This window comes from Fusarium falciforme, chromosome 11 (genome assembly GCF_026873545.1).
Source record: "Fusarium falciforme chromosome 11, complete sequence".
NCBI classification, from domain to species: Eukaryota; Fungi; Ascomycota; class Sordariomycetes; order Hypocreales; family Nectriaceae; genus Fusarium; species Fusarium falciforme.
Window position 1 is genome coordinate 317,130 of NC_070554.1, and position 25,227 is coordinate 342,356.

The following is a 25,227-nucleotide window of genomic DNA, read 5'->3' on the forward strand; positions in this document are numbered from 1 at the left end:
TTGTTTCCCAATGCCGAGTTATGTGGGATAGGGAACTCCCAGCCCTGACGTAGGCCTTCCGCTTCGACGGCTTGCACAAGAGGCAAAAGTACCGGCCAGAGTTATTCATCAGCGACTCCATGCCAATAACCGGAGCCTTGTTCTTTCGCAAAATATCCTCTAGGTAGGTGATGAGACCTGCGGGAAAGGAGGGGTGCCATTTGGTGCCGCGCATAAACTCCTGGCCTGCTGCTTGCCCCTGTGATGCTGGCGTTCGGAGGCGAGAATTATTGGCTGCCTGAGCACTGGTAGGTACCTGGACTCGTTTAATGCCATAGTTGCTCAGATGTTGGTCTGAATCCGATAGATTGGTTGAATCGCGTTTATGAACCTCAGAGGTGGGAGCTGAAGGCTGAGAAAACGTTTGCGGCAAGGAAGTAGCTGCACCTGAGGGTACTGGCGTGGTTGACGATGAAATTGCACTGGAGTTCAAAGGCGTGAACTGAATCGGCTGCGGGCTTGACCGTGGAAGAGGGCGATCGTGAGTGTCAGGTCGGATGTGAATCGAGCCTCGATCACGACCAGCGCTCGGAGTCTCTGTAACGGGCTGCGATTCAGCTCCTGGAGGACGCGGGGTCCTTTCCTTTGGTGACGTGCAAATCGGAGAACCCGCTAAAGGGTCCGAACCGGGGTTCTCGTAATGACGCGCGAGGTCGAAGAGGCCGTGTTTGATTAGAATAGCATGCATATTCCTCACAGTCGTGTCTCTTACGACAATATCTCTCCTCATTGGTGTGCATAGCGGCCAAGCTTCACTCTCACGCCATGCTCCATCTTGTCGCTCTTGATCCGGATCAGCCGCTCCGTCCGACGCTGTCCGCAGCGTCGATCCTGTTGAACGACAGGACTGGGGTGTCTCTTGTGCTTGCTCAGATGCTTTAGACGAATCGAGACTCGCCTTGCCAGGGAGACTCTCGGTTTGGGCCTGGCCCTGGCTCTCGTCATGATGCGGCGGCCGCCCTTCTTCGGCTCTGCCTTCTTCAACAGCATCTGGCTGCTTTGCTGGACATGGAAGACCATCGAGTTCAAGTGTGGCGTTGGTAAACTCTGGCACTGGGGCCTCGCCATCGCCTTCTTCTTCCTCTTCAGGCTCGGTGCTTGCGATTGAGATGATCTCTATGTCGCGCGGGATGTCGATATTGCGTGGGATGTTCAGGTCGGGCTCGACCTTGAATGTACGTCCAGGTGACCCACCGGTCGGGGCCTGCTCTTCAAGTGCCATAACAGCTTCGGGCGCAAGCTGTGCATTGTCCGTCGATGTCTGACCCAGTTCCATTGCTGTGATGGTATCCTGGGGCCTCAGCTCAGATTCCGAAACGCGGGTCGGATCGCGAGTCGAAGGTGTCAGGTCCGCCATGACCAGGCGACAGGGCCGCAGAGGTGTTGAAGCCCGTGGTACTGACTGAGCTTCCGTACACTTGGACTGGTCGTCACCCGTGGGCTGCTCCTTTGGCGCAGCTTCGGGTGTAGTATCAGTCCTCGACTTCTCCCCAGTCACAGATGTGTGCGGTGCTGGCTGGGACTCTGGCCTAGGACCGGATGCAGGCTGTGTACCGTTCGTTGATGTCTCTAGTGGTGCGGCTGTTTCTGGAGCGAGTGAATCTTGGACAGATTGTTCATCCTGATTCAAGACGGCAGAGATTTCTTGCGGGAGCTCGTCTTCCACTAGAATTGGGCTCTGTTAGCAGGATCACAATAACGATCAGCTCATAGGAAACGTACTACATGAAGAAATATCTTTCTCACGACTTGACTCCTCCTCTGTCTCATTGCAAGACGCGCTAGCAGCACGTTCCTTGAGAAACTTGCGAACCATCTGGATCTGCGGAACAAGATGACTGGCGACAGTGGCGACATCAAACCTGCATAGGTCCTTGGCAGCAACCCATCCCACGGGGCTCTTATCCGGAAAGGAGCGTCCCTCAAAGTAGATGGCGGGAAATTCGCGCTCTGTGACAAGAGGCTGGCCCTTCTTGTATGCATCCCGCCACGTGCGCTCTCCTGTGAGAGTGTCTTGGTCGTAGCAAATGGGGAGTATCTCAGCCAGGCCGAGACTGTCGAGAGAGCCTGAGACGCCGACTCGCTCGAGGTCTATCATGGGCAAGATAAGGACCGGAGTCCACTGTTTGGAACTCTCCCAAAAGGCAAGGTACACTTGGCCAGGTTCTGGGTCAGTGATGCCTTGATAGTCTTTTTGGTCGGAATGACTGCCACGAGGATGTCTACGCGGGGTCTTTTCGAGTTTGAGACGCTTTTTCTCAGATGTAAGCAGACTCGACGATGAACCCTTTCGTTTTCGCTAGAAACATGTTAGGTACGTATTGACGTCTTGTATTTAGAATAAGCTTACCGTTGGGCGGGTGGCTGAAGCAGTTGTCGGAGTGCGAGAAGAGCTGGTTGGTTTGGTGGGTGAAGAAAGCGATCGTGTCGATGAGAGGTATAACTTATTTGTTGGTTTTCGAGTGACAGGATCCCCATTCTTCGAGATGGCTGTTGTTGGTGTCTCTTCAGGCCGCTCCACCATGACCTTACTGACGCGATCGCGTAGCCCACTGTAAAGCATCCGCAGCCGAACCTCATAGAGCTCCTTTTGTCTCTCGTGGCCGAGCTTGATTTCCTTCTTACTCCCGGCCAACTCGACAATCTTTTCTTGACATTTGGGTATGTCCTCAGGCCGAGCAGTTGACAGTTGCGCCCATGCTTCCTTGAGACGTGCTTGAATCTCTCCAGACCTCCTCTCAAAGGCGGCGTCTGGGGGAAGTAACCTTTCGAATGCTTTCTCATAGTGGGAAACCAGGCTCTTTAACTCGCGAAACCGTTGGAGTTGAGGTGGTTCTGGGTCTGGGTCGGGCATTGTGGAGGATGAGAACGCATGGGTGGGGCAGAGTCCAAAGTAGGGGAAGGGCTTGAGATGACGTCCAGAGATTATTTAAGAATGATGCCAACTGGATAGTGATGATTATTTGATAGTACACTCAAAGGCAAATCAGTTTGAAAAGATGAAGACGAGACAAAAGTGCAAATGGTGAAGAAAAAATAACAAAGGGCTGGTTACACAGCGAGGGGTAAGTGAGCCAACAAACAGCCACGACGACTGATATTAAGTCACATGATAAATTGCCGTTCAGCTCAATGCTTGGCAGTCTCGTTTCAGAAGTAGAGACCTTAGGCATCAGCAGGCTTGTGTTTGTGCTTGGCACTATTGTGTTTGCTCTGGTACCTGTTTAATATGCAAAGACTATCTAGACTTGCATTTCGCCCGTTTGTTCACTAGGATAATTTATAGAGTTGACTAATCACTCGAATCTGGGGTAATCCCGCGACTTTGTGTCAGTGGCAAGGATGTAGCCTGCATGTAGGGGCGGGGGCAGAGTTACGCCTGCGGCAGTTATTAACGAGGCAAAAATGCTCCTATTCGATGTTATGTCGAGATGAATTAAGTACTATCTCGTCGTTTATGTCAAGCTTGGTTCGACTCTCATGTAAGAGTTCAAGCTCAAGTCATGCGCGCATGTCCTTCCATGCAAAGTTGAGTGAGTCATTACATCAAGTCTTGAATCTACTAAACCTGAATGAGATGATCCTATATAAATATGTACAACAAATCTGCAATGCAAACTCTATGCCAACTAGATTACCAATATGCAAATCTAATCAACTCGCTTCAAGTCCCCTTCGACACCAGCATCTCTCAGAGCAAAGCTCGTCACACTCTCCAGTTTTCCATCAACAAGGTTAAAGACAAACTCATCCCCGGATCCATATTGTCCAATGCTCATCCAAACCTGCGAATTGTCAAATAGGCCTCCCTTGCCGCCCTCGACTGCCGCCCGAGGCGTCAATGGAAGGGGGCTGATAACCGCCGTGTGCTTGACGGAAATCTTGCCCTTGCTCTTGTATAGAGAAGACAGGGACTTTGAGGAAGTGATACCGGCCGGGTAGAGTCGAACTGACATGGGAAAGGGCTCTGGTGATCCGAGAATCTGGGAGCGGATATCGACACCCTCGTAGTATAACGACTCTAAGCCCAGTCCAGGCTTACCCTCATCGAAGGTTATGGTAAGGTTAGTACTCTCTGCACCTTCAGCGACAAACGTGCCCGTGAGGCTCTTCTTTGCGTTCTCCGCCGCGGCTTGCTCGGCAGCTGGGATAAAGGTCTCGCCAAGAACGTCACGCAGGGGCCAGCGAGCTGGAGTAGCCGAGCTGCCAGCGACCAAGAGAGAATAGCCGATGCCATGGTCGGGAGAGAGCGCAATAATGGCAGTATAGTCACCATTTCCGCCAGCCTTGGTGTAGAGGTCCGAGACACGGGTGCGGTTTGAACCCGGCGTAGCAGGGATCATAAGACGCTGGATCTCCCATGGAGCGCCAACCAGCTCAACCAGGGAGCCAGTTCCACTCATAGGCTTCATCCAAGCCTTAGTTGTGGCGGCAGAGAGGATTTCAGAGTTCAAGATGGACAGGCCAGCAAGACGGAAATCTCGGGTGCTGCCGTAAATACCACCAGATCTAAAGCCATGTTAGTTTGAACCATTCAGTATTTGATAGGTGACATACCCAGCGACAAACTCAGGGTTACCACCCCACGAGCTAGAGTTATCAACGGGCCTGCGATCAATAGCATCAATGTCTGAACCGTTGGGCGCTCCTGACGACATTTGGTCCAGTCCGAGAGGATCAAAGAGGATTTCCTTGATGGCGTCACCGTACGGCTTGCCTGTCATGCGGGAGAAAATAATTGTCAGGAGACTATAGCCACCATCGGAGTACAGAGCCGTGTGGTGTGGAGTCATTGTTGGACGCCTAACATCTCGGTAGTGTTTCAAACCCTCTGAGATCAGACCCTCTAAAGTCAAGGATGTTAACTATGGCCAGTAGGGGGGGAACGATAGACCTACCATCGGTCGGCTGGTCTGTAGAGTTGAAATATGAAATGAGGAGGTCTACCAACAAGTCAGCAGAGAAAACAACAAGAAAATACAGAGAAAAACACACCTGAAACTCCTCCAGTGCCAGCTTGATGGGATAGAAGTGTGCCAACAGTGATCTCGTCCCAGTCTATTCTTTCCAAAGGGTTCTCGCTCTTGTTCCCAGCGAGCTCAGGGATATACCTAGTAACGGGGTGACTAAACACCTCCATGCCAGCTTTGGCGATGATGGCGTACGCCGTAAATAGCTTCGAAACACTTCCTGTGCGAGAAATCGTCGTGTCGCTCAGGTTTCCAGCAGTGAGGGCCTTTTCTTGGCTCTTGCCGACGTGCTTGTAGCTATAGATAGAGCTGTTGGTGCTCGCTGAGAAGACGTCAAGGGAAAAGATGAGACCATCTTTGTCGAGCGCCTTAGATTCGAAGAGCTCTTCGATAAGATCGGGAAACTTGGCCTTGGCGTCCTCAATGGCCTTTGACTTGGAAATGTCAAAGTTACTGGCAAAGGCTGGTCCGAGAAGGGGAACATTGTCGGTTGCGACGATGCGTGCTGCTGAGCCAGCTGCCGCAAAGGCCAGCAGACTCAATGGTGCATGGATATGCATTGTTGGCAAAGATACAAAGGTTGTGGTGTGTTTTTTCAACTGTGAAATAGTTGAAGTGAATTGATCTGGTTCAAGCCCATTTTGGCCTCCTAATCTTATGTCTTATATACCATCATTCAACAATTCTCAGCTTTATGAGTATACATTCTCTCGACGTCATGTTGTTTTCCCTCTAAGCTGAGCCACGGCGCCAAACCCCTTCTGGCACCATGTGCCGCTGCGACGTGAGCACAAAAGCTTGGCGTGACGATCACCAACCCCAGCCTCCATGCAAGATCGTCACCATATGATAGGACGTCGCCCAGTTTCATCAGAAGCGGTTAGAGGGAATGTCTCATTGTGGAAAGAGCTTAAATAAGACTCAGCCCTGCGGGTTGCCACGATGGAGGCTGGTTGGGTGAATGCATCTTGTTGTGGACCAACGGCGCTGGGAATGACTAGACGTGTTGTTTGAGAGGTTTCATGGCGTCATTCTGGGCAGTTGAATAGCTGTGCCATGGAATGGCATAGTGGCTGGACAAGAGCTGACTGCGTGGTGTTTCGGTGGCTTGATCTCTGATGTATTCAGCAATAACTATTGGCCACGAGCAGAGAACTTGCCATTGCCTCTTGTATACATCTCCTGTTGATCTCAATATTCTCAACAAAGTTCAAAATGCAGCTTACTGCTTCGCCACGATTATTACACAGGTAGACAGCTCGCATTGGCGCGTCTCATTTCTCTCCATCTGTGGCCTGCGGCTGATGCGTAAATGAGCTGAGGGTATGTCACAGACGAGCCCCTACAGCTTGTATTTTTGCCCCGGGATTGGGTCGCACAGGATGGAGCGAGAGGCAGCTTGGCCTGGAATCGAGTTTGCGACATTCTATTATTATCTTTTACTATATTCAGTAAATGCGCCGATCCATGGGAGGTGATCACGCACCCTGATCTTGATCACTAATTAAAAGTACATGTCGCCGATACCAAGGCATGTAAACATCAGTAGCCCATCCAGCAAGGCGACGAAATCCAACAACAATCTGATAAGTCTTGCGCATACTCTGCGTCTTCGCTTGGGTCAATCGCGACATGGCTCTCTGGCGGACCGTCTGATACGTCGTTAAGCCAGAGACGGATAGCAGGGTCGTCCGACATGTCGTTAAAGAGGTGCTATAATTAATAGTCTTGATATGATTTGGGCGCTAAGTTTGCCCTACATTATTACCGCAAATATAAAGATGAGGTCAGAAATGCCGGTTGCGAGCGGGATTGATTGCTACGACAACAGATATGAGGATCACGTGGCCTGATATTGTAAAGCGAGCAAAAGGAACCCTTAGATGCTACTGCTAAGGAATACACGGGACTCCGTGGTCATTCAATGCGAAGCTCGGTACCTCTTAAACTATCGCGCACAGGGATTTAGCCCAAGCGGTATGTGTAGTACCCAGGTACCTAACTAATATTTATTCTCGGGACTAAAATGTCAACTATTTAGTTTTGATACCTCAATAACATAGGGAGTGTTGCTACTAGTATGGAGGAAACGGATTTCCCATGTACCCTTCATGTTACTATTCCATAACTTCGCCTACATGGTTGTTCCTAGATGTCTACTCCATGAAGCAATATCCACCTGTACAATGGCAAGCACATCCAAAAGGCCTTCGAAACTGCTCTCTGTCATGGCCATCCTCACAAGGAATTTCGTCCGAGGTGGGAAGTCTAGAGCGTCGGAGTCGATCGCGACTATGGGAGTCCACAGGATATAACCGGCTTCGTCGGATCCGCCCAACACCAGCAACTCTCCGCTTGATCTTCATTACCCTCCTCCGTCGGGTTCTCCACCTGTTTCCCCAAACGAGGCAAATTACGAGGCGATGGCGACTGCGCAATTTGTCGGCGTTTGAAAGAGACCTGCCAGTGTCTGGCTGCTGACGCATCCTGTTCAGCCAGTCTACACAAGGGAAACAGCTGTCAAGGTAAACTTGTCTTCTGAATTCCAGGACTTGAGACCCTGGAAGAAAAAAGGTCGAACGAGGCAGTCCAGGAGTTTGAATCTGCCTGTTTGCCATGCTCACCTGCTGATCGAGGAGTTGAACGCACTTGTCGAAGTCGAGATTGTTTTCGGCCTCTTCAAGGTCATCGCGGACAATATGCCATTGGCATTCTTCTTTGACGCTGATCAAGCGGTCTCGTAACCGAAGATACTCATCCTCAGAGCTTTGTGTCACCATCAAGTACTCATCGCAATAGTCGATACCATCCTTCCACCGTCGGTCCTTGGTGGCTTTGTCTAGCATGAGTTCTAGACTCTTGGACCGGACGGCGAGGACATCATCGACATCTAGACGAGCAAATCTGCCTTCTTCTATTGACAAAACAAAATCTTGATGAAGCTGTTTCAGCTCAGCGGGATCAACAGATAAAGACTTGTCGCGCATTTCGACCTGGTACCGTAAAAGGTTAAATCTCTCGGCCGCAAACCGAAAGCCCTCGATGCTCTTGCCGGGAAGCCAAGAGCAGAATTGTGGCCGGAGATAAGCCAAATCGTCAATAAGAGCCAGGTAGTCGTCAAGAATTTGAGTTGAATGGTTCCAGGCCGCAAGCTTCTGGCCAATCAATGACTGCTCAAGAGCCAGTTCGAGACAGTCCCGGATGCTTTGCAGCGGCGACATGGGAGTAGCAAAGTGGGTGAAAACAGTATCATTACAGGCCAGTTCAAGCTCGCTGAGGAGAGAGAGTGCTTTTTCAAAGTTGTTGTGACCACTGAAGATGAAGATTTGGTCCATAAGCCTGGCCTGTTCAAGGTATAGACCAAGGTTGGCACGCACGTGTGTAACCCAAGTCTTGTCCTGACCTTGGCTCTCAAGAAGCCATTCCCACCATTGCCACCACTTGGAGGGCGGATTTCTGTCTGAGAGGTACTCTTGAGAGGGCCAGATAAGAGCCTGCGTCGCCCAAAAGCGTTCGTCGATGGAGCTCAAGTGAAGTGTTTTATCCAACTGTCGGGCGAAGCCATAACTAGAGCCTCGGTCAAAGAATCTCGGAAGGAAGATGGAGGTATGACACAAATATGCCCAGGTTGCTTTGATCATCCGTGCTAGGCAGCCCTCCAAGGTGAGAAGCAGTGATGGTGAAGCGGGTGCCATTTCCGCCACGGCGTAGATGGACTCGAGGTGACTTGTCGCTTCCTCGAATTGATCCCCCATCAGAGCATCCAGAGCCATGGCGAAATGTCTCTCGCACGTATCAATCCACTCTCCTGCATCATAGGCTTCCTCGAGGTCAGCCAACTTTCTCCGTGCATTCGGCTCGACAGGAGGAGGGGGCCTGTCAACACGGTTGAACAGAATCAGTTCCGATACGTGTGCGGGACACTCAATGCCTGGTGGGAAGGCCGAATTGATGGCCTCAACACTCAAGAGATTGGCAAGCTTCTTCTCAAGATCGGACTCTTTGTCCAGGCTTTCCGTCAGCGGCGACTCTCCTTGTTCCCACTTCTTCATGTCGCTCTCGACGCCCGACAGGATAGAGGCTAGTAGAAACTTGTATAACGACGGATCGCCGAAGCCCGGTTTTTTGCGCGGTGGCCCGTTTTGATCCAAGTATGCTTTTTGGATGGCCTCGAGCTCTAGCATGGTGGTGTGGGCAGAAAGGGGTGGCAGTATTGGTAAGCCAAGCTCATGATTCAAGAGCTGCAACAATTTCCAGCTGGCGTGGGCTTGGTCAAATTCTCGAAGCCGATGGGCAGAGACTATAGATGCGGCAAGGAGACATCCCCGGCAGAGGTTCACGGCTTCAGCGTCGTCATCGGGACTCAGCGATGCAACGAGAGGGTGCCCCTTTGCTGAAACCTCCAAGACGCGCTTCCACGTTGCTCTGTCCAGATCCCGCTCGCCAAAACAGAATGAAAGGAGAGTTAGTGCATAGAAGCTTGCGTGTTCAACTTTGTTCTCAATCAGGGGAAACTTGAAAGGGATTTCCTTGAGCAGGGTGAATTGTTTTTCTTGTAGATGGGCTCGCAGGGCTGGGGGCAGCTTGTTGAAGTTGATTCTCATCGACGAGCCAAGGACATTCAAGGGCCACTGGGAGGCTGGTACCTCGTGAGTGCACCACTCAAATATAGTCAAAAGGTTGAAAATATTGGCCGGGAACGCTTCGTTCCTATCCAGCCGGTGCAGGGGACACGCCTCCATCGAAGTCCCGATGCTTCTTTGGAGCAATACCCTGTTTGAGAGGTCGATGTGACTGTCGTAGAGATAACCTCTGCCAATAACAGTGAACATGGGATGTACGTGAAGAATCCCGTTCCGGTCTTCTCGAATGTATCCACGGTCATCAATAAAGCCGTAGAATAGTTGATCCCAGAATATTGTTCCACCACCGCGTCCGTGTTGAAAGTCTTCCTTGAGTGGATCATCCGCAATATCGAGGAAAACCCTAATCAGCTGCTCCATCGATACTGCCTCGTGCCAGAAAATGCCGGCAAGGCAGAGAAGGAAAGAGTAGCTCTCGGTAAACAGTGTCGAGTATATCTGCTTACTGGCAGCACACTCCTCAAAGCCATCCTCCTTGATCTCGGCACGTGACATAAAGATGCCCTGATGAAGACGTCTAAAGAATTGCCGCCAAGGTATTCCTCGAGATCGCTGAAGAGGCAAGGTATCAAGCAAGACAGACGGAATACCTTGTACTAGGTGAATCACGCTCTCCAGCCAGTCAGCATCTTCAGATGTCCACTCATCTACAGGCTCGCCGGCTTTCTGTAGGATTGTCTTTGACAGCTCGATGGCGTCGGGGAGTCCAAGACCACTGAGGTCATAACAACATTTACCAAGCTCTTGATCTAGTTCTTCTTCGAGGTAGTGAGGTGATCTTCTCCGGCTAGTAAGAATGACGTAAAGCTGGGTCGATCTGTTTTCATCTTGAGCCAGGCCCAAGAGCCGCTTGACTATAGGAGAAATCTCCTCAATCAATATCTTTCCCATGTCCAACGGAAGGGGGGCTGGCTCAAGGTCCTCCAGAATAATGGCAGTATTGAACCTGGACAGTAGATTCATGACAAGGTTCTCAAGCTTGTTTGTGTCATAAGACAGCAAAGAACGAGATGTCATGGACCACAAACCTGCCCATTGAGTGCCCGGGTTCTGCATGAAGAATTGGCGTAATATTGCCTCCAAAAGATCCTGGTCAGTTTTGATGGCTCCCGTGTCGAAATCTACATATACTGTGAATTGGACAAGATTGGTCGATTTCCAGATAGATGCCGCGTGCTTGACAAGAACTGTCTTTCCGACCCCGGCAAGCCCAGATAAGTAGAGAAGACGCTGTTCGGTGATCATTTTTTCTAGCCGCAGAAGCTCAAAGTCACGCCCTACCAGATCATGCTTGAGAAGCGGCATCTTGCTTCCGACCAGAGCACTGTCTGGACATAGCTCCTGGACATTGCTACCAAACGTGAAAGCATTCTGATGACGTAAATGATAGCAGTTGGCGTCGTATCCAAAACCCAGGCTTCGGAGGTCGCTTTGCAAACTATGCGAAGACAACGACGGGTCACTGCCATCTTCGTAGGCCACAACAACGAAACTGTCGTTCAAATGACGCTCGGAGCCATACCTCGCCGGACGCATCGGGCTCGAGCGAAGGGCTTCTCGGCCAGCAGCCGCAGATGCAGCAAAAGATGCACCTTGTGAAAGGAGAAGCCAGTAAAAGCGATCCAGGAACAGGCCCACGGAGCTACTCGAGATCTTGAAGGACATTCCAATGACCCCTCGAAGACCATTCTTCAAGAACAGCTTGGCGATGTTGGCGTCGTCGCCGTCGGAAGCTCTCGCAGACTCGCAGGCATTCAAGACAGCAAAGGGGATCCCATGCGTCTTCAGAACCTTGCTAACGCGTACCCCTGGCGTTGGGGCAGTTTCAAAAGAGCCGACCTTGGAAAAATAGAGCATAGCGTACTTGGAGCCGCTGCCCTTTCTCAGGCCCACTCTCCCGTGCATGTCAAAGTGAACGATGTGGTAGTAACCCCGTCCTCGAGTTTGCTCAGTCCTCTGTAGGTGATCTTTAAATGCTTCAAACGTTCCAGGTCGGACGACCTCCAGGTTAAGCTTGGTGCGTCTAGGCACTTGATTGAGATGATCTCGAAGCTTGAGGAGGGTGCTCGTGGCGATTGAAGGGCTGACATCATCGTACAACGATGGGTTGCTTGTCAGGTCTCTCGCAACCACCAACAGAATATTGATTGTTGCAGAACCATCACCATCGACCCAAGAATTGATAGTCTCGGGTTGGGGAGCAGGAAGAGCAACTTGGCGCTTCATGCACCGTCGAACAATGACATTCCAAGTAGGGTAGCCCCAGAGCTCTCTGGATTCCAGCGTTTCCCAAAACAGTTGGTGCATGTTGTTTTCCAGTTGGTCTTCACCATCTTTATCTCGTTGATAGATGTCGATCGAGATGAAAATCGGGGTCAGACTGTACACTTCGTCGTTGACATGCGACAGCACGGCCTGTCTCAAGGGCAGCTGGCGCAGAAGCTTGCGAGGATATTCGTCGAGCAAAGCTTCGGCTTTTGCGGCTCTGTCTAGTGAGAAGGGAGAGATCTGTACATACTGCTGCAAGTACCACCGACAAATGGCCTTGCCGTTGGCGTCTAGAGGGTCTGTGATGTGTAGGTTGTGCTGGATGGTCTCTCCATCCTTTAGTAGGTTGACCGTCCAGCCTCCGCCGGCAGACGTCTGGCCGACGACTTGTAACGATATTTCGAGCTCTTGAGGCATGTTTTGCCGCCGAACCCTCGCACACGTACGTGAGGCATTTGTTGACAGGTAAAGATGTTGTTGGTTGTCCTGTTGGTGGCGCCACCCGAAAGGGTTCGACCAACACAGCTGGGTCTGCTGCCTATGAGCCTATGCAAGATGTGGCAGTGCTTCCCCCCAAACAGAGGCCTCCAGCCACTGGTATAAATTCTCTGCAAACCCTCATTGCTTCGTCTTCTCCAAGCACCTATCTTACCTAACGAAGCCAAGCCTTTCATCTCTCCTTTCAAGCTCACTCACCCATAACGTTCCAATGAGGGCACAGGATCAAAGATTCTTTCTTCTTCAAGAGCCTATCTCTGCCACCGAAGTGGACAGTTTCTTGGGTCGGCTGGTCGTCTCGAAGGTATCGCCCTTGGATAAATACGCCCCGTACTCTCCTTCAAGCGACGTACTTCACAAGACAAACGACATCATCCCATGCATTCTTCCGAAACCCGAGATCGTCAAATCTGTCGACCAAACCACGACGGTCGCTAGGGAGCGAGGCTTCTCAATGAAATTGTCGGCACTGCTTAATATCGATCTATCCCGCACAGAGGAAGAGAGCAGAGGGCTACAGAGCGAACTAGTCAAAAATTATATCCTACCGCTACCCGAAGATCACTTTGTACGACTCATGCAAAATGAATTTTATGCACAGGATGCCCTGAGGTTGCTTCGGGGCACTCGGTCAGGGCGTGTCTACCTTGTCACCGGCATCATAACCGCCACTGAGAGTACATGGACTATTGAAACCACGGTTGGTCGAGGAAAGGGGTTTAACGCTACCGTGCCTGTTGGAGAGGCTGTCGGGATCCCGGATCCCGGATTGTTAGATGTGGGATTTGGCGTGAATGGATCAACCAGCAACACGCGATCATCGACGAAGCATGTTGCTGAAGAACAGATCATTGCCGTTGCATACTCTGTCGTCAAGCTATCCAGCAAACTGACGTGGTCCCCCAACCTGATAACCCAGACACCTGTGATGGGTCGCCCAAAAAGGGCTAAAGGCTACCACCTGTCGATGGGTGGTGATGATGAGGATGAGGAAGAAGAATTTGAGTGGGATTCTGATGACGAAGATGGTGTGGTCAGAGAAGCTAGACCCAAGAAAACCGGCAACGACGATGGGTTGGAGATTACTTTGGAGAATGCGATGCAGCTTCTGGAACATGGGGAGAATGTGCCATACATTGACATTATTTAACCCTTAGGAAGGTGGTTGGGAGCCTGTTCCTGATATGAAAAGGCTTGACGATATTAGGAGAAAGCATCATCTTGCCCTCGCCCATGGTTCTCTCGTTTAATAAACCCCGGTTATGTTCAAGTCAATATATATCATTTCGACCATCGTTATTGTTAAGCCACTTAGACCTTGTCAATGTCTAGCCCGCTTGTGTCACAAAACCGTTTGTGTCTGTGAAATGTAACCTTACCGTAGCGTTCCAGGGAATCATGATTTGAAGATTGGTCTGATGGTTTCCGACTACCCACGAACAATGTGCTTCAACAATGCAAGGGCCTATTCCTTGGGTTGATGATTCCAAAGTGCAGGGTAAGCAGTCAGAACCTCAACCCCTCGAGACCTTTAGAGAGGCAGCCGTTCATTGGTAGCCAGTCACACTAGTCGTAGCTTCCCCGCACTTTAAATCCCATCTCGGATCAATGAGAGGCCTCAATTAGTTATCAAAGTTTACTAGTGCTCGTTGGCTCAGATCATTCTGGAACAACTTATCTGCCGGATCACTCCATATCTTGCCAAGTTTATATCAAAGCAACCCCGCTCATTTTGGACAACGTTGCCTCCTGAGAAGGAGACGTGTATCGGGTTGATAGGTGACGACAATCTCGTATTGCTAGTGGAGGGCTTGCTTGGGTGCCAAGGCCCAGGTCAAAGATGTCCTCCACTACGGAGCCGGCTCGGCGACCGGGGAGAAAGAGAATTACCCTGGCATGCAATGGCTGCCGAGTAAAAAGGACCAAGGCAAGCAAATAAACTTGAGGCAGCGGGTGTGATATCATCTCACTGACCTTCGCAGTGCGACGGCGAACAGCCACAATGCGGTGCTTGCAAGTATCGCCAGCAAGAGTGCGAGTATACTCAAGAGGAGAGCAAAAGAAGGTGAAGAAATTTGCCACTCATATTTGTCTCAAATCTCACGCAGTTAGGCGTCCAAGTAACGCGTACATCATGGCCTTGGAAGCGCGCATTCAGACACTTGAGAAGAGCCTAGCCCTTGCAACACAGACGAACCCACTATTTGTTCATGATTCTAACTACCGGCTGCCGAGAGAAGGGGTGAATACAGCTGCATTGGAAACCGCCTTCGACCTGTCGCCATCTGACGACGCCAACCAGACCGAGTCGGTAGATGATCTCGCAGATGCACTCGGATGCTTCACAATAGGCGATGCTGGAGAACTACGATTCTTTGGCACATCGAGCAATTTCGACCTCATGCCTAGCACATCTCTCAAGGTCGCTTCTTCAGTCCAGGCCCGGCACCGAGGTATAGAAGCAGCTCAACAGTTGCCAACCTTCTTCGAGCCCACAGACGAGCTCCGTGATCATCTTCTGGGTTTATTCTGGAAATGGCAGAATTCATGGCAATACATTGTACCCAGAGAGTCATTCATCGTCGATCTCTATGTTGAAAGGTCTGGCCGCTTCTGCACACCTTTGCTGCTGAACGCAATACTTGCGCTGTCGTCGCGCTACTCACCGAGACCAGAGCTCAGAACGGATCCAGAAGACGCAAATACTGCTGGCCATATTTTTGCAGACCAAGCCAAGACCATGCTACACTATGAATCCGAAGCTCCGACTACATCGACCGTTCAAGCGACGGCACTGCTGGGCTTGTTCTGGGCATCTATCGACAACGAGGGTCTTGGATTCATGTACATCGGCATGGCAACACGCATGGCAATGAACCTCGGTTTACAGTCGGACTGCACACAATACGCAGCCAGAGGAATCATCTCCGAAGAGGACGTAGAGGCCCGCAACGTCGCCTTTTGGGGCATATATGTACTTGACAAGTAGGGGATATCCATGAAATGGACATACAGAATTACTGACATAAACATCTCAGATTGTACTGCCTTGGAATGGGTAGACCTGCTAGCATTCAGGAGTATAACATTACGACAGCCAAACCCAAGATTCTTGAAGACCGACCTGCAGCACTTCTCTCTGCAGAACAGAGAAAATTCTCACAGCCCTGGCCGACGTCTCACATCACCGAGAATGCCATCAAGACTTGCGAAATCATGATTATTACTTCCGAGGTTATTGATCAGCTGTAAGATGCGAAGTCGAATGGCAGAAACTATGAGTACTGATCAAAATCAGGTATGCTCAGCGCTCTTCATGGACAGACAGAGAAAGAGAGGACCGGGTCATGGAAACACATTTACGGTCTGCAAGGCTGTTTGACCAGCTTCCAAAGTCACTCAAGATGTCCGAGTCAAGTCTTTACCCTGTGCCGCCATATGTATACCACCTTCAGTGAGTTATAGCACCGCTCAGATACTTTCTCAAGCTAATGGCCCGCGCAGCATTCAATACCATCACTCGATCATCCTTCTTCATCGACCCTTCTTCAAGGTTCTGTCTCGCGGCCGCAACTGCGTTGAATTCGACCCTGAAGGCAAAGATGTCCACTCAAAATCTTGCAAATCATCAGCAATCAAAATCGCAAAGATTGTTCGTATATACAGGAGCAATTATACAAATGTCAGTTGTCAGCTCCCTGGATCATTTAGCAGTAACTAACAACGTCCAGCAATGCCAGCCAATATCTGCGGTCCACCCCATATTCACGGCAGCAATTATACATCTACTAGATCTCAAGATGGGCCCACCCAACGCAAACAACGAGGCAATGCGTTGTCTCAGCATCTGCATCAAAGCCCTATACGAGATGAACACAAATTGGGACTGGGCGAACCGATCCATTCGAGCAATTCGCTCCCTGGCCGACCAATGGGGCGTCACTCTCAGTACCCCGGAGTTATTGGGGGACATTCCAGAAATCAATAAGCGACAGTTTGAACTGTATGAGCGTGGAGCCTTTCCGACTGGCCAAGGCCTGGAGGTGGGCTCTGGTGGAGAGCAGGCGTTGCCTCCAGAGATGTTTGATGAGCTGTTTCAGGCGTGGGCTTTTGACCAAAACATGGGAAACATGGCGTTTGACTTTTCGGATGAGGCTTGAGGATGTTGAATAGCACGATTAGCGCTGATATGAAGCAATCAGGTGGATCTTGTTCGTGTCACTCATAGAGCTAGAAAATGGCAAGACTGAGCCCTCACAAAACAACTACAGGCTCATCCTTGGTCAATTCTATTAGAATAAAGAATGATAATGATAGTGAGAAGTACATCTGTCCACGCGTAATGCCAAAGTGATTATCCTGCAAGATAAGACCCCTGACGACTTCATGCACTCGGCCTATGGTCCCCTCTTAGATGATACTATCCGGACCGAACGGATACACCTTGTCCTCAATGATATGGCCATCAATGTCCGGATATTAATTATCCATTATTGGTATTCCTGATACACGGACCGTACGGGACCCGGGTGTTAATTATCCAGGGTTGATCTGCTTCCCAAGCGGGTATCAATTATCCCGATATGCATGCACCCCGCATGATCAGCCTCACGATTGCCTCAACTAGTGACTTACATAGTTACACAGCATGTAGAATTCATTATATAAGAGGTGTAATGCTTCCCATTTTGATGGAAGATCAAGATACAGCTTGAGCACAACAATAATACAAATCATCCTAAGAACAACTTGTCAACCACCACCTTACAATAATGGCTTCTTCCAAGATCAAGGTTGCCGCCGTTCAAGCCGAACCCGTTTGGAACGATCTCCAAGGCGGCGTTGAAAAGGTCATTTCTCTGATCAAGGAAGCTGGTAGCAACGGAGCCAACGTTGTTGGTTTCCCAGAAGTCTTTATCCCTGGATACCCGTGGTAAGTTTTGTGTCCTTCAGAGTAATGTGCTTAGCCCATTGACCATACAAGGAGCATCTGGCAAAACTCGGTCTTTGACAATGTGCCCTTCATGAACGAGTACTTTGACAACTCGTTGGAGAGGGAGTCTAAGGAGATGGACCGTATTAAGGCAGCTGTCCGCGAAGCTGGGGTGTTTGTTGTTCTTGGATACAGCGAGCGATACCGAGGAACGCTGTACATCGCACAGGTGAGCCTCTATCATGGATTCGAGAATCTGCAGACTGACAGTCATAGTCATTCATTGACCCAACTGGCACCATTGTCCACCACCGTCGCAAGATTAAGCCCACGCATGTGGAGAGGGCCTACTGGGGTGACGGCCAGGCTGAGTCCCTCAAGGGTGTTGTCGACTCGCAGTTCGGCAAGATCGGAGGGCTCAACTGCTGGGAGCACACCCAACCTCTTCTGCGATACTACCAGTATTCCCAGGACGTCGACATCCACGTTGCAAGCTGGCCCCTCATCTGGGAGCCCCCAGAGGGCAAGCCCTGGGCCTACCACATCTCTGGAAGTGCAAGCAACAAGTTTTCTCAGGTTATGGCGATGGAGGGTGCATGCTTTGTCATGACCTGCACCGAAGTTCTGAGTGAAAAGGGCAAGGCCAACACTAAGCTGGCGGAGATGGGCTCAGGATCCTGGGGCAAGACTCCTGGTGGAGGTTTCACCATGATCTACGGTCCTGATGGATCCGAGCTCTCGGAGCCTCTCGATCCTGGTGCGGAGGGTATCGTCTATGCCGAGATTGACCTCGCTGATCGAGCCAAGGCTAAGCAGAACCTTGACGTTGTGGGACACTATTCCCGACCTGATCTCCTGAGCCTCAACGTCACGGGTACTGCCGCTCTCCCTGTTCGTCTTAGCAAGTAGTTTCAGGTTCAATACTATTTTCTGCGTTTGTGTATTGAATCTAGTATTTCAGAAAGCGAGAGGGAGTACTAGGTATTAATATGTTACCATGTCTAATACTCTATTAAATCCTAGGAGTAACGCTCTCCTGACCAGGGAGCCTTCATCCCAAAGAACGACGATCGATGCTCTTTCCTATCAGATCCAGATATCCTTTCTGGTCAGTTAAAGTTCGACTATCGTCATAAGAAGGCCAACTTACTGTTCTGCCACTCCGGCTGGGTTGGGTGGCCACTGAGGCGCTTGCTCAGGAGCCTGAGGTGGCTCTGGCTGCGCCCCTGGCCTGTAGGCGAAATACTGATTCTGTTCAGATCCGGGCTGCTGGGTTACATCACCAGGCGGTTGGTATGGTCTGTACGGGGTGGGCCTCACGCCGGTGATGGGCTTTCTCCTGATGGGAGCAAACCCTGGCTGAGGAGGTTGATAGCTGTTCCTCAGAGCTGCAGCACCGTCTGGTGTCTGGCTTCCCGAGCCTCCTGCTTCATCCGGCACAAGGGTGCTGGTAGAGTCAAAAGATTTCACTTCGGATACAGGTCGGCTCGAGACTTGCTCATTCTCTCCCCCAGCAGCAGCAGAAGCTCCTTCAAGTTCAGCGACCGGCTCAGTAGGGCCCTGAGTCTCCTCCTCTCCCTTCTCCTCTCCCTTCTCCTCTTCATCTTCATCCTCATTCTCATCCTCCTCAGGAATTGGCTCATCATAGTTGAGTTCTTGCTTGCGGTTCTCAACACTTCGAACAACAGCCGTAACCGCAGCATCACCGCCCTCCATGGCAACTCTCAAAGCCTCCATAATCGCAGAAACGTGTTGGGCAACGGCTTTAATGCAATCAATGTCCTCAGTCGCCATAGCCACATCCAACGCGTTGTCGTTGCTGTTATTCCTCAGCAACACATCAGCGCCACGGTCAAGCAAGAACTGCACAGACTTGGCATCCGGCGACCTTGCAGCCAGAATGAGCGGGGTGTCGCCGTCGTCATCGGCAAAGTTGATGTCGGCGCCGGCATCAAGGATAGACCGCAGAGATTCTTGGGGCAGATACATGGCTGCGTAGGTCAGGGGGGTCGAATTATACTCTCCTCCCAAGCGGTTCACGTCAGCCTTGGCGTTGATGAGGCGCTCCAGGATCTCCTTTTCTCCGTTGTTTGCCGCTGCGATGATGGGGCATGTCAGCGAGCCTCCTCCGAGGTTTGGATCAGCGCCATGCTCGAGAAGAAGAGCAACAATATCCCCATTTCTAGCTTCGACGGCTGCTTGCAGAGCAGTTCCTGAGCTCATGTTATCGTTGGTAGTCAGTGCATTGACGTCAGCTCCACGCTTGAGAAGCAGCTCAACAATGTCCATGTGACCCTCAGCGGCAGCAGTCTGCAGAGCCCATCCGTTGGGAGAGTTGATGTCAGCCTTTGCGTCGAGGAGCATGTTGACGATATCTTTGGTGCCGTCATATGCTGCTGCTGTCAAGGCATTTCCGTACCTAAAGGAAAGTCGTGATTAGCAAGAAAAAGCTCTCTGTGGGGATCCAACTTACACTTCGCCGGTGGCATCAGGGCTTGCTCCAAATCTAAGAAGCAGCTGAACCGTCTTTTCGTTTTGAAAATCGGTGGCTTGATACAAAGACTTATCCAACTGCTCGGCAGAAATGGATCCGTTAGTATACTCCCACATAGCCTCCATCGACCGAATCGCTTGATCCCCATCATCGCCCTCGGCCGCGTTCAAGAAGGGCTGATCACAGTTCAGACCAGGGCGCTTCTCGAGCAAGACTGCCAGAATGTCCCACTTGTCATGATATGCCGCCCCTTCAAGTGCCCTCTGGAACGTCTCTTGGGGGTGCTCGTACGAGTCGAAGAGATGGTTGAAGGCTTCGAGACGACCACTCTCTGCAGCCTTGACGAGAGCCTTGTTGAATTCTTTTGGTGGAAGTTTCTCCGAGTAGTTTTTGATGAGGAACTCGAACATTGTCAGGTCTGAGCGGAGAGCTGCCAGGGCCAGTGGAGAGCGAATAAACTCTTCTTCGTCGTCTTCATCGTCTTCATCATCATCGTCTTCGTCTTCATTCTCGTCGTCATCGTCTTCATTGTCGTCATCCTCGTCCTCATTGTCGTCCTCGGCTTCATCTCCTGGCTGCTTGTTCTCCCCCTCAGCCTCACCATCCTCCTCTTCCTCTTCCTCTTCCTCGCTGTCTTCTCCCTCAAGAGAAACATCCTTCTCAACCAAGACCTTCACGGCATCACAGTTTCCAGAGTCAACGGCAGCGTTAATGACTCTGCCAAAAGTATCGCAGCTGGCATTCGGGTCTGCTCCCCTTTGCAGTAGCATGACCATAGCCTTGACATTGCCCTTGGCTGCAGCTTGATGCAGGGGAGTCTGGAGGTCGTCTTCTTTGCCGTCATCGATTGACGCGCCCTTGTTTAGGAGCTCCTCAATGATATCTGTCTGTCCGAATGCGGCGGCAAAGTGAAGCTAGATGGTTATTTCACATTAGCATGTACTCATCATGATTGCAACTTGGTGATTGCCGAGGAGAACTCACAGGCGTATAACACAACGAGTCTCTCATGTTCTTCTCGTCGTCATATCCATTCTTCAACAGAGCTGCAACTAACCCTCTGAACCCAATGGCGGAAGCTACATGAAGACCAGTTAACTCAACACGTTCCCAGTTCTTGAAAGAATCGGTAAGTCGGTGATGCTCTGTAAGCCAACGGCGACGAATGACTGAGTCCTTCTTCCAGAATTCTGCCTCTCGACTCAAGTCATCGGCAATGTCGGTAGTGGCTTGGCTAGCGTGATAAAGCCAATATTTCACGGCGTAAGCATGAGCTTTGTCTTTGATCTCAGGTGCTTCAGGGTCTTCATCTTCTTCTTCTTCTTCGCCATCGTCATCGTCATCGCCATCTTCGTCATCTCCACCATCGGACTCGTGGTCGGAGAATTGGTCATTTTGTCCCGCGTCATCACCCTCATCTGGCTCAATACTGCCGAGATCTTTGAGAGCGTTCATGACATGACCAAATGCTCGAAGGCCAAGCATGCCGTGCTGTAGCTTGATGTCCTCTTCTGATAATCCAAGCATCCTGCGAGCATTCTCCAAGAGGTGCTTCTTGACAACTGCGTCGATGAAGCAAACCGTAGTCTCGGATCTGGTAGTCGGCTTGATGCTTAACAACGGCTTGCACTTGGATACCAGGTCGTGAAGCTCTGCCTGTTCCGCGGGAGAGTCCAAGCCCGCAAGAAGAGCGAGCTCTTGCTCTGTCGGGTCCTCTTGAGTGAGGACCAAGACTCTTAGCATCTCCTTGATCTCAGCAACCCTGGCGCGGTTGACATCAAAAGTCTGCTGCCACGCAAAATTGAGAAGCGCGTCGAGTTCCTGGGGCACAACTTCCAACTGGAGACGGACTTGGAGATCGGTCTTGTGAGGAAGCTCCTGGAGGTGGACGCATGTAATATCGATCCATTGCGTGTTTTGAGCCCGTTTGCCGATCAAGCTGCTGACAAAGTAGGCAAGAGCCTTGCTGTAGTCCTTTTCCTTGACCAAGGCAGAGACCTTCTCAGCGGCATGATTTCTCAACTCCAACTGAACCTGGTCGCTGTACTTTTTATCCTCCAGGTCAATCAGCCTCAGGGACTTGCCTTTGAGGGCCTGTCCGATGCGATATGACTCTCCACTGGTGATCATCCACCTAACTTTCGCATGTCGTCCAACCATGTTCTCGACCTCGGCGTTGAGTAAGCTCAGGAGCGTGCTTGTAGAGCCTGAGTCTGGGAGCGCTTCAAGGTTGTTGATGACAAGATAGATGCTTGTGTCAGACAAGGTCTTATCGGCCAGAATGTCCTGAAGCACTTGCCAAAGATTCTCGACTGTCAACAGCGGCTGGACCTTGGGCTTGACTTTATCGGTCTTGCCTACCAGAAACTCGGCGTGTGAAGCGAGGTACTCATCCCTTCTAATGAGCTGCCACACAAGTGACTTGACGAGTTCCTCAGCTGTGCCGTAATCGGGGGTACTGTCGCACAAGAAGTATGCGAGGAGAATGGGGACTGAGGGCTTGTCTGCCCCTGCCTGGATCATGTGGTCGATACCCTTGAGTGCTGCCAAAGTGGCACTGGTCTTGCCTCTTCCATCTGGGCCACGGATCCAGAGGCATTCGCCTTGTTTAAGAGGTTCGGACCCCTGAGGCTGAGGGATCAGAGTGCCACCATCCTTGGAAAGCCAACCGACGTATTCCGGCTCATCGGGTATCCATGACGAGGGCGTAGTTTTCTTTTCAATCTCGTCCCGCTTTTTCCATACCCGTGCTCCATCAAGAGCATCCATGGCCTTGTTGAAGAGGTCCCAGTCGATGGGTCTTGTAGACTTGCGACGGTTCTTGACCACCAAAGCGGCACCATTGATCAACCTCTTGAGGGGACTTCGGATCAAGGCATAGCGAAGGTCCTTAGAGCTCTCAAACTTGACCAAGTCTCGATGGTTGGCTGCCAAACCCATCGAGTCCATACAATCCAGGATTGCCGAGTCTCTGGTGACAAACTCTGCAAGATTCTTCGGTAGAGGAATCCCGAGACGCTTGATAAACTCCGGCACAGGACCGAGATCGGAGAACTGGGTCTTGTGCTCTTCCCAGAAGCCAAACAGGGCAATCTTGGGGTGCAACTCTCCCACGGCTCTCACAAAGTCGCGCCTCAGCTCATTTAGTCCCTCATCATCAGGTCTCATCAGCTCGAGGAGCTTCGATGGCTCGGCTTTGTCCATCTTCTCGCCGATGTACGAGAGCATGACGGCCATAGAAGCAGCTTGGGCACCTTTGAACGGGGTACCGAAGACGGCACAGCCGGTGATATCCTCAAACAAGTGAGGGTAGACATTTTTACGGGACTCTGCGATACAGATGGCCTGTTACCGGTCAGCTCCAGCCGTGATACACATGTAATAATGATGGGATCAATCAAACCTTGGCGATAACCAGACCTCCCATGCTATGTCCGATAAACACAATCGGGTTTGACTTTTTGGAATCCTGATTGGCTTGGTTAGTGTATGTCGCTTGCGGTATTATGGTGTACCAACATTTCTTATCCCGTCCAACCCATCCAGAAGAGTAGATGCAAGATTGCCAAGAAACTGCTTCACTTTGAATCCACCCATCCAAGCGGACTCGTACATGTAGAGCAAAACGCGTGCATTGGGAAAGTCCTTGATAATCCCCTCTTTGTCAACAGCCCAGTTGAATTTCGTCGTTCCAGACTTCCAGCTGTCTATTGGATGGGCACCAAGACCAGGAACAAAGACGATGCTGAAGACGCGTGAGTCAGGGGCTCATAGGGCTGAAGTGACACATACTCAATGTCTGTCTCCTTGTCGGAGCCTGGTTCGGGGTGGAGTTGCTTGATCCCCTGCTGAACATCCGCAAGCCCCCTCTTTTGCCTTGGGCCAGCAGCATCACTGCTAGCCTGAGCTCTGCGAGTTGCCGACCGACGAAGCGACATGTTGATACTGAGCTCCTCGACGAGATTATCACGAAAAAGCTCTTCCCCCTCCTTGAAAGGGACGCGAATCGTCTTTTGATGTTGGCTCAGAGACCGCCTCGCCTTTGCTTTTTAATCGTTTCAGCCACGCGAACTCGGCTTGGCGGGAAAGCGGGCCTCAAGACACAAAAGGGTAGTCCCGTCATTAGCGGGCGGCGTCCCTCGCAAAAGATTTCCCCCTGTGGTGAGATTAAATGGAGTCGTACGACCCAAGTGTCCAATGGCTGGGTTTTCGCCCCCAATTGTCTTGGATGCCTGGTCAGCTCGTGTCCCGATCCTTGCTCGATCGTTGGACTTGATAATTTCGCACTTTTTCCCTTCTGATGGGGCGGTTTTCTGGGGGGGATTTGTCTTGTGCCCACCTGGCTTTGATCTTGACGTTTCTTTACTCCCACCCACACCTCGATTAAAGTTTAATTCTATCATGGATCTATCATCTCCTCCATTTACAGTGCAAGTTCTTGAGCCAGACTATCATGAGAAGCACAGCAAGCGAAGCGAGACTAGCCTTCTACCGGCCACGAGTCGCGTTAAGGATGACATCGTCATCCCGCAATCCGACACTGAGTTCTTGGAGAGAGAGCTGCTCGTGAAGCGGCTAAACGACATTCATGATCTCCTCTGGATCTGTGGCCGTCCGATGCCGCCTCGGCCACTCCATCATCAACGGCTACTCTCTCGCGACATTGTCATTTGCGAAGACGTCGCGCTTCACATGGTCTGGTGGAGGAACCGCATCTTTTTGAAGCCCCTCCCTCCTTATCTTCTGGACCCAGACTTCTGGAAAGCCCACGTCGGCATCACGGCAGATGCTCAGCACATTGACGCGTATCGCGGAAACCTCGATGCCTGCGCCCGGGGATTTTTATTCTCCTACACGGCCTTGATTGCCTACCGGAGCGACTTTCGGATCGCCAAAGAATGCGGTCTGCTCCCAGACGCCATCAGCTGGGAGGGCTGGAAGGCATTGGCAGCTCAATTCCTAGAGAACCACCGCTACGACCGCGTGAACCCTCGATACTGGTACGGCGAGCTACGTCTCAGCCGACTCAACAAGATCTACAGCTTCCGAAAAGGATTCCTCTTCCGCGGCTACTCCAGGGTGGCATCTCACACCGTTTACGGTGATCTTCTCCGCGACAACTTTTCCGTGCTGGCCGGTATCCTCGGTTACGTCGTGGTTGCGCTGTCAGCCATGCAGGTCGGGCTGAGCGTCGAGAGGTTGGAGGGCAACAAGGCGTTTCAGGATACGAGTTATGGGCTCACGGTGTTTTCTCTGATTGTTCCTTTGATAGCGGCTGCGTTTATCTTTTTGTTTGTTCTTGTCATGTTTATTAGTAACTGGAGGGCAACAAAGGCGTATGAGAAGAGGCGACTGAAGGCAATAGGCGTAGATCATTTCTAG

The 25,227-nt window shown here is 51.0% G+C and overlaps 5 protein-coding genes and 1 pseudogene across 6 annotated transcripts, besides 1 other annotated feature; 3 read left to right on the forward strand and 3 right to left on the reverse strand.

Moving 5' to 3' along the window:
* Positions 1–94: 94 nt before the first annotated feature.
* Positions 95–2,893, reverse strand: NCS54_01303700 (annotated as a pseudogene). Its single transcript has 3 exons — positions 2,390–2,893; positions 1,762–2,338; positions 95–1,704 (listed from the first exon to the last, which is right to left on the reverse strand).
* Positions 95–2,893: a sequence feature.
* A 796-nt stretch (positions 2,894–3,689) lies between these two features.
* Positions 3,690–5,569, reverse strand: NCS54_01303800 (Beta-lactamase domain-containing protein; the record flags this gene model as incomplete). The annotated part of the gene is made up of 4 exons (XM_053158251.1): positions 3,690–4,548; positions 4,597–4,885; positions 4,938–4,982; positions 5,035–5,569. The coding sequence occupies 4 exons, from the start codon at positions 5,567–5,569 to the stop codon at positions 3,690–3,692; spliced, it is 1,728 nt and encodes a 575-aa protein (XP_053014226.1).
* Positions 5,570–14,258: 8,689 nt separating this feature from the next.
* On the forward strand, positions 14,259–16,578 carry NCS54_01303900 (Fungal-trans domain-containing protein; the record flags this gene model as incomplete). Its single annotated transcript, XM_053158252.1, has 7 exons — positions 14,259–14,345; positions 14,401–14,483; positions 14,531–15,403; positions 15,457–15,666; positions 15,717–15,872; positions 15,923–16,100; positions 16,150–16,578. The coding sequence occupies 7 exons, from the start codon at positions 14,259–14,261 to the stop codon at positions 16,576–16,578; spliced, it is 2,016 nt and encodes a 671-aa protein (XP_053014227.1).
* Positions 16,579–17,190: 612 nt separating this feature from the next.
* On the forward strand, positions 17,191–18,260 carry NCS54_01304000 (Nitrilase; the record flags this gene model as incomplete). Its single annotated transcript, XM_053158253.1, has 3 exons — positions 17,191–17,351; positions 17,403–17,580; positions 17,628–18,260. The coding sequence occupies 3 exons, from the start codon at positions 17,191–17,193 to the stop codon at positions 18,258–18,260; spliced, it is 972 nt and encodes a 323-aa protein (XP_053014228.1).
* Positions 18,261–18,370: 110 nt separating this feature from the next.
* On the reverse strand, positions 18,371–23,783 carry NCS54_01304100 (DUF676 domain-containing protein; the record flags this gene model as incomplete). The annotated part of the gene is made up of 7 exons (XM_053158254.1): positions 18,371–18,452; positions 18,502–19,770; positions 19,825–20,759; positions 20,830–23,190; positions 23,249–23,314; positions 23,365–23,590; positions 23,638–23,783. The coding sequence occupies 7 exons, from the start codon at positions 23,781–23,783 to the stop codon at positions 18,371–18,373; spliced, it is 5,085 nt and encodes a 1,694-aa protein (XP_053014229.1).
* Positions 23,784–24,246: 463 nt separating this feature from the next.
* NCS54_01304200 (Hypothetical protein) lies at positions 24,247–25,227 on the forward strand (the record flags this gene model as incomplete). The annotated part of the gene is made up of 1 exon (XM_053158255.1): positions 24,247–25,227. The coding sequence occupies one exon, from the start codon at positions 24,247–24,249 to the stop codon at positions 25,225–25,227; it is 981 nt and encodes a 326-aa protein (XP_053014230.1).